General features: G+C 37.3%; 3 protein-coding genes and 1 long non-coding RNA gene across 5 annotated transcripts; all 4 read left to right on the forward strand.

Annotated features, from left to right (window-relative positions):
• The first annotated feature begins 1,049 nt into the window (after positions 1–1,049).
• LOC106152398 (carbohydrate sulfotransferase 9-like) lies at positions 1,050–3,102 on the forward strand. The gene is made up of 2 exons (XM_013525950.2): positions 1,050–1,393; positions 1,924–3,102. Exons 1-2 carry the CDS (start codon positions 1,373–1,375, stop codon positions 2,752–2,754), a joined length of 852 nt encoding a protein of 283 aa, XP_013381404.2. The 5' UTR covers positions 1,050–1,372; the 3' UTR covers positions 2,755–3,102.
• Positions 3,103–4,634: 1,532 nt separating this feature from the next.
• LOC106152406 (UPAR/Ly6 domain-containing protein crok) lies at positions 4,635–8,263 on the forward strand. Its single transcript, XM_013525962.3, has 3 exons — positions 4,635–4,794; positions 6,408–6,539; positions 7,622–8,263. Exons 1-3 carry the CDS (start codon positions 4,746–4,748, stop codon positions 7,813–7,815), a joined length of 375 nt encoding a protein of 124 aa, XP_013381416.1. The 5' UTR covers positions 4,635–4,745; the 3' UTR covers positions 7,816–8,263.
• Positions 8,264–9,266: 1,003 nt separating this feature from the next.
• Positions 9,267–12,132, forward strand: LOC147762676 (uncharacterized). The gene is made up of 3 exons (XR_015333924.1): positions 9,267–9,521; positions 10,935–11,027; positions 11,434–12,132. It is a non-coding gene; the product is annotated as an uncharacterized LOC147762676 (long non-coding RNA).
• Positions 12,133–13,123: 991 nt separating this feature from the next.
• LOC147762677 (uncharacterized) lies at positions 13,124–15,935 on the forward strand. Of its 2 annotated transcripts, none has more exons than XR_015333923.1 (2): positions 13,124–13,401; positions 14,404–14,562. XR_015333923.1 is itself a non-coding variant. In XM_087011214.1 (2 exons), the coding sequence occupies exons 1-2, from the start codon at positions 13,305–13,307 to the stop codon at positions 15,282–15,284; spliced, it is 933 nt and encodes a 310-aa protein (XP_086867340.1). In that variant the 5' UTR covers positions 13,124–13,304; the 3' UTR covers positions 15,285–15,935. The 2 variants fall into 2 exon arrangements, 1 of the variants encoding a protein (XP_086867340.1); XM_087011214.1 differs by having other exon boundaries at positions 13,124–13,356; positions 14,404–15,935.
• The last annotated feature ends 39 nt before the right edge of the window (positions 15,936–15,974 follow it).

Here is a 15,974-nt window from a genome sequence, read left to right on the forward strand (position 1 = left end):
AATTGAAAGTAGTGCGCTTGTGGCTTCACTCTACTTTGCTCACTCTTCTCTGATACGGAGATTTTCAGTATAAGAACTTGCCAACAATGATTTTTTAAAAGTGAATTAACCAAAAAGATTCGGTGATGAAAGCAACTTTTGTGTATATTTCCATGCGTTGTTTACAATTTATTTCTTGCGGAATTTTGAATCTCAAACGAACAGTTATTATTGCTTTAACAATTTAAAGAAAACAGAATTCTTAAATTAACTACGAGCTGTACATCGATAGGATATTTAGGCCAGGTGAGGTAAGTTTAGACTGCTCTCAAACCTTTTACATATGTAACACCAACTACGCTGAAATCGGTAGTTGTTGTTCCGTGCTCAAATACTGAGTCAGTGTTATGATATACCCATGTGACATGGCCATACCATTTAAACACGTGCTTTCCTGCGTTCCTGGACCTATTTTATCACGCAATTTTGTTCAACTACACACCTCTTATGCAATAAAGGTCTATCCCGAGGCAGCTTACAAACATTATACAGTATCATTCTGTGAACATTTATTCTGAGGCGAAGTTCGGAGAATAACCGTGAATTTAACCATAGGCATCTCTGTGAATATATATTGCGAAAAAGCAAGTTGTGGTCCTGATAGAGGGTAACAGTGAACTGTTATAAGAGGCAGTTAAGGTGGCTCACTCCTCTTGATAGTAATTTCAAAAGGGGTTTTCCCTCTCAGTCGCTCCCAATTGTTCAATAAAATCCTCTAGGTCCTATGGCCTACATGTAGATTAACTTATTTAATTCATAGCGGACCTTATCCAGAAACAAAATACATGTAATTTATTTTAACAACCCCCGAAAAAAAACCTGCCTTCATGCCCGTAGAATTCTTGTTTGTTTTAGTGTTTGACTGGTATAAACTGGTATAAACTTACATCCCTATTTCAGAGAGGTAATCATGGCTCATTCAACATTGGTCGCCGCAGGGTTTTCTACGTTTTATGCCTATGTGTGGTGCTCGTGACCATGTACATCTTGAACAAGAATCCCATAGGTAGGTGACAAGGCACTTGGCATATACAACTAAATCGAATGTCCCTAAGCAGCACCTTTTCCATCCGCTACCATCTCTCTCTCCACACGTACGCATGCACGCACGCATTGAGAGAGAGAGAGAGAGAGATTGGAGTGATCAAAAGTTATTTTAGCTGCTATTGTAACTGTGAGTAGGTATGTGGATAGTTGAAATAGCTCACTCTGTGATTTTTTTATTAGATAGTCCCCGTGAAGGTGGCTGATATCTTGTCTTCCAGATTTCACCGCTCGTTTCTCAACTTCGAGGACGGACGTCATAAAAACTGGAAGTGGGAGATACGAGTACATGTCTGATATCGTTCAACAGGTAAAGCATTAATGCAAGTTAGGCCTTTTTTCTGCAAACTTTTAATTTTTCACGAAATTTACTTTTCCACTATGATTCACTAAGGTAACATTCAAAATTGTTTGCAGACTTGCGATCCATAAGCACATTCTTGAGCAATGTTTATAATTTTTTACTCACTCTCGTAACGTAGATAGAGACTGATGAATTTCACTCGTAACGGTAAAATTGGACGTGTCTTTGTTATGTTGGCAGTCTATTTTTCAGGGAGTTTAATTTTTACTTTTGTAACAAGGGAGTCTTTTAACCAACAGCACGTATTCACCACGTCTTGTGTGTTGTTTATTGTACTTAGAAGACGACATTCTTGGCTTATACCTGTACATGTATTAGTATTTTGTCTGAAAACTAGGTTTATCCCATCGCTCGTTTTCTAGTCTCGTGCCGATAGTCTCGTTTTAGGCTAGCTCTAAATCATTCCCATTACAAGTTTAAGATATTTAAAATATAAAATATTTATGGTATTCGATAACAAATTCATTTCTTTTTAGAAATTTCACTGGGCTAGAGTTCCTAAAGAATGGATGGAAACTATGAACCGGAGAAGACAAATGTTGTTCCAGATGTGCCAGAACCAGAATGAAACCATAATGCTAGGAACACCAATTAAGGTGTCCAAACACGAAATCCCGGACAGAAACTATGTTGACGACATCAGCCGAATAATTCTTTGTCCCATTTCAAAATCAGGCAGCAGAACTTGGTTGAAGATCTACTTCAAACTGAATGGGCAGATGAACACTTCTGTAGAATACAACCAAATGCCTCTTCCGTATTTCGAACCATATGTACGTAAACTTAAGACGTACACTGACTTTGGTATCCATGGTCGTGTAAACAGTTACCTAAAAATAATGACAGTCCGTCATCCTCTGGTACGTCTTGTGTCGGCGTACAAAGAACAGGTGGCGCCAACACGCGGGCTGTTTAGAAAGTTATTAGAGGACTTTCTCATAAAAAGAAAAGGGATGGCTGACGTTAATAAAACACGCACGGTTACATTTGTAGATTTTCTACAATTTACCCTCGAATATCCTAACATCCACTGGGATACATTCAATACGTTCTGTGCTCCGTGCAAAATGCAGTATGATCTCGTAGTATATTTCGAGACTCTCGCAGACGACGCCAAAAACGTGCTGAGTCTTCTAGGAGCAGACGACAAGATAAAACTCCCGCCTTCGCATCGAGCAGATCAAATGTCCTCTGACGATGAAGCCCGACAGTACTATCAGGGGGTCGACAGGGATCTATTGAAGCAAGTTATTGCAAAGTACTGGGCTGAAGAGAAGTATTTTGGATACAATATGAACAAATTTTAAAAATCTAATATGACCAAACTTTGATCTAGAAGTCACAGAAGAATGACGCATTATTAATCGAAATTGATTTTCTTAGGATTCTCTATGAGTTAAATGTTGGGAGATGTAAGTATTTATTTATATTGTAGGCATGGGTGTTAGAACTGAAAAACAAAGGTTCATACTTATAGGCCTAACCTGTAGTATTTTATTACAAATGTCACAGACTATAAACTGAATAGAATCGTCAAGAGAATCTTCTTATATGCGTGTAGGCTATGTTTCAGAATTTAAAAATGTGTAGGCCTAAATGCAAATATTTCTGTTTTTCTCGTAAACAAACGTTAATAAAACTAAGTGCTGGGGATATGTACTGAATTTTTGTTGCCTTAAACATGAATATGTTCTCCGGTCAGACAGGTTACGTAATGTTCAGATCTGGGACTGGCTTGGACCACTTTATCTCTGGTGTGATGGCCGTGTTGGTACGGGGGAAGAAGATCAATAAGACCGAGACCCTGCCTCCATCAATTGTAAAACCCTGGTTTCAGCAGTGGTCTTTATCTCCACCCCACCCTCCGACCCCTGAAACAAATAATAATTGTGATGAAGTTACCCAGGAAGGAAGGGATTATTTCGGCTGATTATGTGTCTCCAAAATTTCGTTAAATCATTTTATTGTCGTTTTTCCTGGTCGGAGGTCTGTGAACTTGGAGAGTTTATTTTTAGTGAAGTTGTCAATTTTTGCAGGCTCCAGCTGCGCTTAAATGTTTTGAATGCACCTCCAAGATCAACGGCAACTGCGGAGATATTTCCACCTTTCCTGCCAGATATTAATACCGTTTTTTTTTTTTTTTTTTACATACTCGTAGGTTTCCATTTTCTGCCCACTTTCATTAGGCGGGGGGTATTTGTTACTTTAATTCAATGGTTTGAAGGGAATTTATTTCTAATCTATTTTATCTTCTATGAAATTATGTTAAAAGTAAAAAGTACTAGAGTGGAAATGAATTTGATCACTCTATCGTGTAATAAATGTATACTTTGTAAAGTAACTGCAATGGGCGGCAATTAAAAGCATGCTCTAGAACGCAGGCATGAACCGTTAGCTTCAACAGCCCCACACACGCACAAACACACTCCACCACTACCTAAGCGTGTATGTTTGAATATAATGACATGTCTGCAGGGCCCGATTCTCGGATCTGCCTTGAAAGTCGTATAACTCAAGTGTGTTTTAAAAATGCAAAAGAAAAATGCTTAAAAGTCACGCGATTTAACAACTGGCAACAAAACCTATAAAATGCGTTCACTGTCGACAGCCATGGGGGGGGGGGGGGGGGGGGTAACGAGAGAGACAATTGCAACATTAGTAAAATCTGGGAGTTTGGTTCTTCGGAGAGCGTTTAAGTAATGTGACTTAATAAAACGTTATATACTATTTCAAGCCCAAGCTTTATTTGAATTTTCTTAACTTTAGAGAAATTCAGGACATTTAATGCAGTAAATCAACAGATTCATCAGATGAGATGAACATCACAGCTCCTCTAACGCATTGGACACATCAGTACACTAGTAAAGACACTCACAAAGAGGGTTGACCTTAATATAACATACATTAGATTTTAGCCCATTTCCCTTCTTTACCAAGATATTCCATAACCAAAACCGCTTAAAATTTAAAACAAATTTGATGAGAGCAAAAGTGGTAGACTAAAATTAAAACCAACTTTATCTGAAGTTTTTGCTTAACATACACAAAAGGACGTCTCAAAGGCCTACGACATAGTACGTAAAATATCCTAGTTCGCCAAAGCACGTCAAATATCCCAGCTAATTCCTATTTACGCTGCTATATAGACGCCCTTCGATTTGCCTGTTGTCCTCGATCAATCACGTAGTTATTCTGGGCCTGAAATTTCGTGCCCCGCAGTAGCTGATTGCTGCACGCCAGTTGGGAGTTTCTGCGCATCAGTTGAGCAAGTTTTGTTCTGGGACAGCCGGCTACAAGGATGCATCACTTTGTGATTTTAGGTGTCGCCATTTTGGCTCTGTTTCAAGGTAAGAAAGAACGTGTGTGTTTATGTGGGTATTATTATCAATGGTTTAATTTGTTCTTAGCAGAGGCATTAAAAATGCAGCTTTTTTCCAACGTGACTTTCCAAGTTCCTTCTTGTTCACACTAACCGCTTTCTTACATGATTCTTCCTCTCTGTTCCTTTAACAAATACAACACAAACTTTTCTTGTCAAGCCTCAGAAATGTTGGCATTACCTAACTGGCCGTGGGTAGTACCTGTCATCTTATTTAGTCCGACTAAACCAGGTAATGGTTTCGCATATATTACGAATAAATGCGGACCAAGTACATTTAACTCTGTGTTCTCTTTTTTAGTTCTCGTATTTTTAGGAAGAACGAATGGTTAGGATAATCGAATAATAATCAAATAATAAGAAGACGAAAAAAATGGTAAAAAGTAAAGATCAAGGATTCAAGTAATATCTTGGTCCAATGATCAGACCACACTATACTAAAGTAAATATAAAACAACTAAATTGAAAATTGTGAAAAGAAGTCTTTCGTTGTCTTTTGTGTACTGATGGTAGAAAAAGAACCTTTAATTCTATAAATGCTCTAAAGGTCATGTCTTAGACTGCGTCTCCATAAACCCATCGTACTAGCTGGATCGACCTAACTCTGCTAGGTTTCGAATTCTCCCTAAAGTGCTCTCAGTGTAATCAGGTTATATGTCTGGCACACCCCCTTGGGTAGCTAGGGAGTAATTGATTTTGTTAATGACCTATTGCTTAATTAATAAATTGTGTAATTAATAATGATAATTGACCTGTCTTGGTCGAGGTCTGCGCTCTACTCTCAATTATTTTCTAGTTGTAGATTACTTTCGGTTATATATGTCCAAACAGACTAAAACCACAGTATCTCTAACCGTTCGCTCACATTATTAATCTAATATGCAGCTGTTCATGCCTCACAATAGAACTAAAGGTCAGACTGCGTTCCATATGTTCACAAACCTGATTACTGCTCTAGGAGTGAATTAGAGCTTATATATATATATATATATATATATATATATATATATATATATATATATATATATATATATATATATACTCGAACATAGCGTCTTTGTTTGTCTTAGAATCTAGATAGAAAGAAGGGGGATTATGGGAATTTGTAAAAGGGAATGTATGTTTATTTTTACCAGTTAGATAATTAGCTTAAATCACCCTTGTTTAAAGGAAAGTTTCAAATCTAAAATCACTTATAAAACACGGGGAAAATAACACTTCGTATAACGGGCCTCGTGTTTATGAGTGTAGCTCACGTGGGAGGCACCTTCTATACACTGATGCTGTTTCTCCCTCTGCCCCCATCCACAGTAAAGTCCTGGTTCCCGCAGTGGTCTCAATCTCCACCCAAACCACCCACCCACCTTCCCCCCCCCCCTCCCCCCCGGCCCCAAAAACAAAATAACAATTGTGATGAAATCTTCAGGATAGACAGGTACCCAGGAAGGAAGGACGTCATAGCAATTTCAGCAGTTGATTATGTGTCTCCTAAATCATTTTTTTATTTTACTGTCTTTTTCCTGGTCGGTGATCAGCAATCTTGAAGGGTTCAATTTTTAGTAAAGTTGTCAATCTTCGCAGGCTCCAGCGCCACTAAATGTTTTGAATGCATCTCCAAGCTCAACAGCAACTGCGGGGATCCTTTCACTGGGAGTACTGCGACAAAGCAAGTGGCGTGTGAGGCAGGCTGCCAGAAGGTGACCGATAACCAAGGTAGGAGCATGGCACACATATCAGTGATTTATCGGAAAAAATTAGGGTATCTCCGGCGGATTTCGTACCCTCGGCAACGGGGACGAGCGAAGCCCGCCGAAAAGATCTGAATGAAAACTGACTATGAAAGTTGGGATTTTTTTTTTCGAAAAACCAAAATCAAAGCTTGGCCATTTTGAGTGTTTTCCGCCAAGTAGGCTTTTCATTTGCCTGTAATAGGTTCTTTAATGCGTTAAAGATTTCCGTCTTTTAAGTTTAAACTTGTGTTAATAATGTTAACATGTCTTTGTGTTTGGGTCATTTTCGCAGTGTTTTACTTTGCTGAAGTGTATGTGAAAATGTATTTTAATGTCCTTAATATCACTAAATCCGGGTGGAATCTTCTGTATTTATTTTTTCCCATACAGCCTTTTTTCTTAATTCGGGATCCCAGGGGACCCTAAAGCAAATTTAGTTTAATTGTCACTTTGGCAACCTCAGGGAACTAAACATATTCAAATGGCCGCCAATTACGATAGAAATATACACCCGTGGATATGAAAGGCCCTTAGCTGACACCGGCACATTTATTTTAGCCCAACCATACACTAGAAATATGTTAATGGAAACCCTATTATTGTTTGAAATCATTTTGGTACCTTTTGACGAATCCAAAATGGCCACCAAATGTCAAAGAAATAACATTTTTCTCTAAAATTGGTTTAAATCATTTCACTTTTCAGACATAGATCTGATTTAAAGCTACTGAGTAACTTCAAATTAAATTTTTCGCTGATGTAAGCCTCATGAATGAAGTTATATGCAAGATTTGAGCTCGAGGCTACTAAAAGATGGCTGTCGAATCCATTACAGCGTTGATAAACGCAACATTTTTCATTATAAAATTTCTTAAAATACATGTACTGAATGATGTCATTTTTCAATTACAGTTTTGAACTCGGTACAGGTGTGAGTAGTAAATTGGGTCACGTGAATAGAATCTATTTTAGCATAATAACCCCTTTCAGCATTATAGTTGTGAAGTCTTAATTGTATTATTATTATTATTATTATTATTATTATTATTATTATTATTATTAAAGGTTACGTTTCTCGAGGCTGCGTCCTTGTGATCGGAGACATCGCCCCAGAACCCGGATGTGACGTAGAAGAGGGCGGAAGTGAGTGGTGCGTCTGTAATAAAGACCTTTGCAACGCAGCCCCTGAACCTGCTTTCAGCAGCCATTTTCTTTGGCTCACTGGACTAGCTGTCGTGCTTGCCCGCTGGATTAATTAGGAACTCATGTTAAAAACTCTAAAAACGTTAAATTGTGCCTTCATTTTTCAAATTTATTATATTTTTAAATGTTTTTACATTTGCAAATATATATGCCTACTTATTAATGTTAATTGCAGATGAAAACTGTGTATAGACCCATATAATGCCTAAAATCTGTTATCTCCTTTATTATTGCCCGACATTACTAGTACTGTAGTAGGCAACTTTCTTCTTTATCCAATTTTGATCGGGCTCTTACTTTTACAACTTCAGCGTTTGTTTTAACAATTTCGGCTTCTTTCAGCGTTTCATTATCATAATTCTCCGGTACTTCTCGCGTGTAACTTCCCTGTCGGAATGAATATTTAAATGTAATAAGGATTTTGTATTTGTTTCAAAGCTTTTGTGCCTCCAAAAGTCACTTTCATGATAAATTTGTTTGTTTAAAATAAATTGTTATCAAGAATCTTGTTACCTTACAATGAACATGTATACCAAAAGTGTTATTTCATACGGTGTCACATAGAAGAGAAAGAAGAAATCAACTCTATTTTGCTAACATATGAATACCTGGTCACAAAAAACGCAAATCCCTTATTTTGAATTTAAGATCATTTTAATGCACCGAGGGGTTCTATTGGCCAGAAAAGTAGGCCTTTTAATCAAGATTTGTTCTAGGTTTTATGCCAATACTCAATCAAGGTTTACTAAGGGGGTAAAAAGGTCAAATTATTTGAAATTGCTTATTATAGACCTGCAAAAATGCTGTCAGTATCAATACACGGTTACCGTAACTAAAGCCCCCTTTACACTGGAAGGGAACCTTATGCAGCCCTTGAACTGCCTGGATAAGACAACAGGTGAATGTCACTCGCCATCGTATAAATGAGAAATTTAGAACTCAGAAGCAGGTATAGAGATTGTGATTTTAGCAACGGTTTTTAAACTGGGTAATGAAGTGGAGATTGATGCAATTTCAGAAATATTTTATTTCTTTGAAAGTCGAAAGCCCATTTCAAGGCCTTTGACTTGCCACTGTTTTACTAGTATGTGGGTGCTTTCCAAGAGATTTAGATCGATCTAAAGATTAAGTTTTAGATCGACCTAACTCCCTGGGGGTTCACGCTAAATTGCAGTCAGCCGAGCGGGCACCATAGTTAATTACCTCCTTACAGCTTTTAGTAGGCGGGACAGACGCTTAAGCCGGCCAAGCTGACAGTAATCTAGTGAGACTCCCCACAGGGATAGATCGATCTAAAAATCTATGGAAATTGGGTGTGTGTCAGACACGAGAAGGCCCGCGCGACACCGTTCTACGTGTACTACACCACTAAATAGACGAACGGTTAAATGCTCTTCATGACATTTTTTCTAAAATAAATCAATTAACTACGCTACATTATACTGGTAGATAAACCATTTTCTACTCAGTGGTTGATGCACATGTAAACCAAGGAGTTATAACAGAAGGAGATTACACGCGTGGGGGCGGAGCCCGTATTACGGTCTCTCATTGGTCGGAATGAATAGAACCCAGAGAACAATGGATGCCTATCTCTGTTACGCTTAATTGCTACTCTCGTTTAAATCTCGTTTGTTAGTATCTGTGCCTTCGTCTGTTGATTTTTGAGGACAGAAACAGAAACGGAGTCCCAAGTTTCTAAAAAATGAGAGAAATACAGAATTTATATGATATTACGTTGGACAAGGTTTTCAAAAAACAGGTAAGTGCTTTTAAATGCATAACTACACGAAATATGAAGATAAATTGCAACTTTTATGTCGTGGGGTCTCACTGTGTAAGTGTCCAGCTTCACGTAGATCTCGCGAGGTGGTGTGTGGAGAATAAATATTGCACGAAAAATATTTCCCACTCATAACAAGTGCCTATAAATATAGTATCAGATGAAGAAAGTTTGGTCTTTATACAGTTGCAATTGTTAAGTAATTTGTGGCAATAGCAAAGAATAAAACTTAGGTGCACTTTCAGTAGCCGAATAACAAGCAGATGCTTAAGCCGCCATCTTGTTAATATTTCGAAAAAAAATTACTCCAAAAGACATTTTCCTCCTACTTTTTGAAACTTGTGTCACATGACAGTCATAAAATTTAACTAATTGTTATGTGTGCAACACGCTTGCTTGAGCAGTATTGTTTTTTTTTTGCGATTTTACATGTGGTCTAGCTTGGATACGACAATTGACAATTTTCATGAGTTCCGATCAAAAAGTGTTACGCTTGTTATGGCCAAAAGCCTTACCGCTTTTTGTACTTTTCAAATGCAAGATTATAAAAAAATTTGGTGTGTTTAGATTCTTGAACATCTTGGTCGTGGCGTGGTATATATTGCATGGATACTGCTCCAATATTTCTTGAAAAAAATAACCCGATTTGTTCAGAATACCAATTTTTTACTCTAGTGTTATGGGTAAATGTACCATTTTGGCCTTTACCTTTTTCATGTCTAAATCTAAAAAGACTTATAATGACAGTTGGTCATCATTTTTCTTCTCACCATGGTGGGTGGCTTTGGAGTGGTAACTTTGTTGTTAAAGTAAAGTGCTCAGTTTTTTTGACTGGAAAATTTTGCCTCCACCCAGCATTTTCCATCATGGCGGTCTAACAGGAAGTTTGCTTCACAGTGTCTTTGGTATAGTTATTTTTAACTTATTTAGTCTTCTTTTTACATATATATGTTTTAATTCATATTAAACCTTTGAAAAAAGAACACACATGAATCCTGGTGCTTCTTAATTTAAAGTCTTAAGGTTTTAAGTTCACCTAGGCTCCACCAATTACTTTACCTGTTATCTCACTACACACATCTCTTTGAGTCGAGGTGTGTAAGACACACTTTATTGTGTAAGACACCTCTATAATTAAGGGGTACTTGCTTCTCTACTTAAATTATACTTCACTACTTTGGCATGTTAGGTGGCAAGCTTGGATGTTTCAGTTCATTTTAAGAAAGAAGCTTTGCCTTGGTGGTTACAAAAGAATAGAACTCTATTAAGGTTTATTCATTACTTGAAATTAAATATTTCATCTTGTAGTGTTGAAACAGAAATTCTCTCAAAATTGATAATGAATTTGACATGCATATCTTAACACTACTCAAGTTTTTTTTTCTATTATAGATATGGGAGAAGGCTGCATTGAATATATGAATTATGGTCAGGCTGGAAAAAATTAAAATATGTCAATGAAAAAAGGAGGTCAGTGTGTCTGGGGTAAGTTACTTTTGTCATAATGCCTAAGATGCATTAAACATTCACTAACAACAGTACCCTTTTTAATTTTTTTTTCAAAATACAACAACCTTGGGCATTTTCCTTTTAGCAACCAGCCTCTCTGAAATCCCCTTTTTGTCCTGTCAGAAGAGTAGGGACCAGGGCGGATTTAAATAATTTCTTGTAATAAGTACAATTTCTTTCAATTTCTTGGGGTTATTAGCTTGTGATCATGAATCTTGATGTTCTATATGAATTTAGTTGTAAATTGTTCATTTATGTGGTGAACATTATTTCAGTCAAGTCATAACAAGACACATTAAACTTCACTGCATAATTCCATAATGTCTACATGGATACTACTAGTTCATAATGCTATTATTATGTTTTTTTTTCTAACCTACAGGTTTCTCTCTTTTCTGAGTGGCATGGCATTAGCAAGGCAGAAGAAAAGGCCCTGAAGAAATTCTCACTTGAGTTGTCCTTTTTGGAGAAGAAACTGGATAAGACTGGCCAACAGAGATTGCATTAAATTAATAGTGCTCCTTTATGACATTTTAAAATATTTTCAGTCACCTAACTGACTCTATACATTGCAAAAGTGGACATAAATTTTATGTTACTGTTATGTGGAAAAAATTCAAAACCTATATATAAATTGTTGATTGCCAGTGAAATTTCTTTAAAGCAGTCACTTACTGCTTACTTACCAGTTAATTTTTTCAGCTGTTACATTTTATAAATGTTCTTACTAAGTGTTGTCTTGATCTATAATAACCTTTTGAAAATCCCATGTTTTTCATCCTATTTGTAAGAATTAACCACTTTATCTTCTAGGATTTTTTTTTTCGTTCGGCCCATTAGATTCTCAGACCTTGCTGGCCTGTAAGTGGAATAGTATCTGGCACAGACTGGTATCAGCAAGTCAGATAAAAAAGAATATAATTATTTCTATTTGCACGGTTGAAAAAAATGCCATCATAGACTGCATAAAACTGGAAAACTGTAGCAACTTAATCATTCTTATGACTTCATTTATTACTGCTTATGTGTAAAATTTTTGTTTTTGTTCTTCTATTGATATAATAAAATGGTTTTACTCACAGATGCTACTTTCATGAGTATAGAGTATAGAGTGCTTGAGTATAGAGTTGACTTAAAAGATATTTTAAGTTAATATAGTAAATAATAGTTTGAAATTCAATATTCTCATCTTTATTTGTTTCACTTTAAAGAGCTCAGTGAATACTAAAATTTCTGATATATTTTGTACATAAATATATTTCTGAATGAATAAAAATTATTCTTAATGTATAGCACTGTGCACTTGTTTACCGACAAATATGAACAGTGTTAGTACGTGTCAAATAATCCTGAAAAAAAGGGAAATTTCCAAGATAAAGAAATTTATAACGAGTATTCAGTAAACTGACGTGTCGTGGCATTGCCTCAACCTTGGATTAAAATTTTAATTAAATGCATTATAATATTAAAATTATACCGAGTGAGAGAAAAAATACTTTAAGAAATTTAAAACCAGACACAAAGCTTAGGCACTGTCACAATGTATATGTTTATGGGACCCAAGGACAGGAGGGTCCAAACGTTAATGTATTAATATTATGTCCTTTGGCAGTGAGGACAGACGTTCACTTGAACGTCATTTTCACAAACTACAGTTGGGACGTTTTCTTTTGACTTCTCCTTGGTGATTTTTCACCGGGTTGTGCCATAAAAAAGCCATCTATCACCGACTAAAAAAAGCTCATGGCGACCATCCTCAGTCACCACCTTATAATCGCTTTCTATGATATCGTTCCCTTCCAGCACATCGTCCAAATAATTACCTGTGAAAAAAATCGTCAGCATACAGCGGCGCTTTGACATTACTGATCTCGAATTCTAACGCGAAATAACGCATATGAAATTTATCTCCAAGCTGAGGAGAGCGACGCAGACGAAACCTTGAGACCGGAGGCCCCCCGTAGCTAGCTCCGCCCACCGTAACAGACATCGGACAATAGAAAGGCTTGCGTGTAATCTCCTTCTGTTATAACTCCTTGTGTAAACTGACCCTAGATAACGAACCATTAACACAGAACAGCATGCTGCTTTTCATTAGGCCCCTACATACTGAGTACATAGTGACACATACTTGTACCAGTATTAAACAAGCATTGCCCGGGTAACATGTATTGAGGGCACTGGTCTATTTGACCTCCATCGCCAGCGTGGAATCCCACTGAAGACATAAGCAAACCGTGGTGGTCCCATCCCATGCATCAAAGGACATGCACCCATTGGGCCAAAAACCAAAAGAAGAATAAATGTGAGTCAAAGGTTCTGATGTATCTGCCAGATACATAATCATAAGGTCAGTGGAGATTTCTTGATCGTCAAGAAGAGAATGTCCAAGCAGATACTATACAATTTATAACTTTGGTTGAGGGCACCTTTTTTCCCGTAGGTCAATTATCCCAACCTCGGGTTGAACCTGGCCTAGAGATAACCGAAACACTAATTCTATAACTGCTTTGTTACAAGTTCACGAATTTTAAGATAACTGAAAATAATTAAAGTAAATTGAGAAATTATTGTTGGCGCATCTACTAGTATATATCTGTACCAGTAGTTCATGCAGTGGGATTGAAGATCCAAGATTCAGTTAACAAAGAGGTCAACTCATTGAAATTATTGACCTTAGGTGACTGCCTCTCAACCGATCGGTAAGCGTTGAAATTCATGATCTTGTACAGTGAAACAATGTTTTTGGTGTAACTATTTTTATGTGACTATAGGCCTAAATGTACACAGTTAGATTTGATGATAATGCATCAATCAAAAACAGAAGATAAGAAATTGTCAAAGAGATTTTGAGCGTATTCAGAACTGATGGTCCACGGACTACCTGTGACGGCGCGTATGGAGGCAACGAGACCATCAGGGGATTAGCGGCATCGCTTTTAAGTGAGTCGGCCACATTTAGTTCCCGGATCAACTTGTTCTAAATGCGCTCCTTGAAACAGTCTGATATTTCCCTGATAGCAGAGATTGACAAATGCTTCTTAAATGCATTAAACTCAAGTTAATCTTTTTTTAAAGCTAAAAAAATGATTTTCCTGGAAACTTCTACATTTTCCCTAATCACCAAAATATATTCTGTTCAAAACTGTCGAGAAAAGTATAATCCGTGGACCTATTTCCAAGTTCTTTACTTATTTTTACTGGCACGAATGAAAGTCGCCCGTGTATTTTATAAAGAGCGTGGTGTGGCAACGTTGTTTTACATCCCAATTTCCAAAACGCATGGACATCAATACTGCTTTTGGCACTGTGAATCAACTTCACTATGTTCATGTTCGTCTTTTTTTTTCAGTGACGATAATGCCTCGCCCAACTTACTACCAACTAATAATGTCCTTCCTGCTGATAGCGACATGCCTGTTTGTGGTAATGACCGTCAAGATGCAATGGGAAAGCCAACACCGATGCATCGGAAGGGAAAATTCAAATGATCACACTCAGCTGTTAAAATACTTTAAGCAACACACAACAAACGAAGAAAAAGAGATTCTCATGGCACTTTTGGCCACTATTGACCAAGTGAGCAAACATAATAATCTGACATATATAATGTTTGATGGAACGCTACTTGGATCATACCGACACCATGATATCATTCCTTGGGACGACGACGCCGATGTCTTGTTTAGTGCCAAGGATGAGGCAAGACTATTAGAATTGTTGCCAGCTCTTCATCCGGAGTATCGATTTCATTTCAACAGATCTGAAATTCCTATTATCAGGTTCTTCTCCGGGAGGTCTTCCTATTCAACAAAACAATGGAAGTGGCCCTACCTCGATATCCTTCTTTATGAGGAAAATGAAACACATATTCGGATTAAGCCATCTGATGATGTCCTCTACGTTCCAAAAAAGGTAACGTTTCCAGTTCATCGTCGACCACTTGGTCATTTGGAACTGAATGCGCCATACGACTCACTGGCAGTCCTCAAAATCGTCTTTAAAAGCATCTCATGCCGTAGACAATTTGTGGATCACAAAACGCTCCGAATGACCTCCGAATATATGGTCGATGTTCCGTGCAAAGATTTAGAGGGAAGTATACCACTCGTCCACAGAGAGAGAGCTTCCTCGGGGCTCGGAATGAAAGAAACGCTGAAACTCGGAGACACGGTTCTGCAAGAATTAACAGTTGACGAGCCGACCAACGCTGTTGGTGAACTTTATATTTAAAGATACAAATTTAGTCTATAAGGTGTCCCTCAAGATAGTTTTAAACCATTTCCATTTTCGCGAATGTAATTTCTGTTTATAGATTTTGCTAAACGAAGTATAAATTAATAGATAAGCCTATTGAAAACCGCTAACCTCAGTAGATGTGGCAAATTTCTGTAAGTCGTCAGTAAAAAACATAACTCTTTGTCCTCTCAGAACATGTTATACCTTCTTACCCATAAGAAGGCCTATATTGACGGTAATAAGGCTAATTTAATCTTGACATTTTTGTAGGGACTGGGCTTGGTTGCTTTTATAAAAAAAGTACTCACTCGCGCTCTTCTACCCTTCCTGTGACAGTCACGGTCGAGGTCACAGGAAAGTAGGTGTCAATTTGACTGCTCCTATTGGCTTCCCAACACATTAATAGGAATCATGGCACATTGGCAAGGAATATGAAGTTAGTGGACCCAAACGAAATTACTCTGGAACATTTTGGATTTATAACACTCCAAATATTTTACACTCGCAAATATGGAATAGCATGTTCATTTCTAATCAGATTTTTCTACCAGACCTTATGAACTATATACGTCAAATGTTTGTTCAGGACCAAAACGATAATGAGTAAAACTGGTTTGCATTGGTAAGTCTGTTCATGCTTGTTACACGTGAACATGATACAGGTACATGTACTTGACATAGTGG

Source organism: Lingula anatina, chromosome 4 (assembly GCF_051362555.1).
Source record: "Lingula anatina isolate TDL-2025a chromosome 4, LinAna3.0, whole genome shotgun sequence".
Lineage (NCBI taxonomy): Eukaryota > Metazoa > Brachiopoda > Lingulata > Lingulida > Lingulidae > Lingula > Lingula anatina.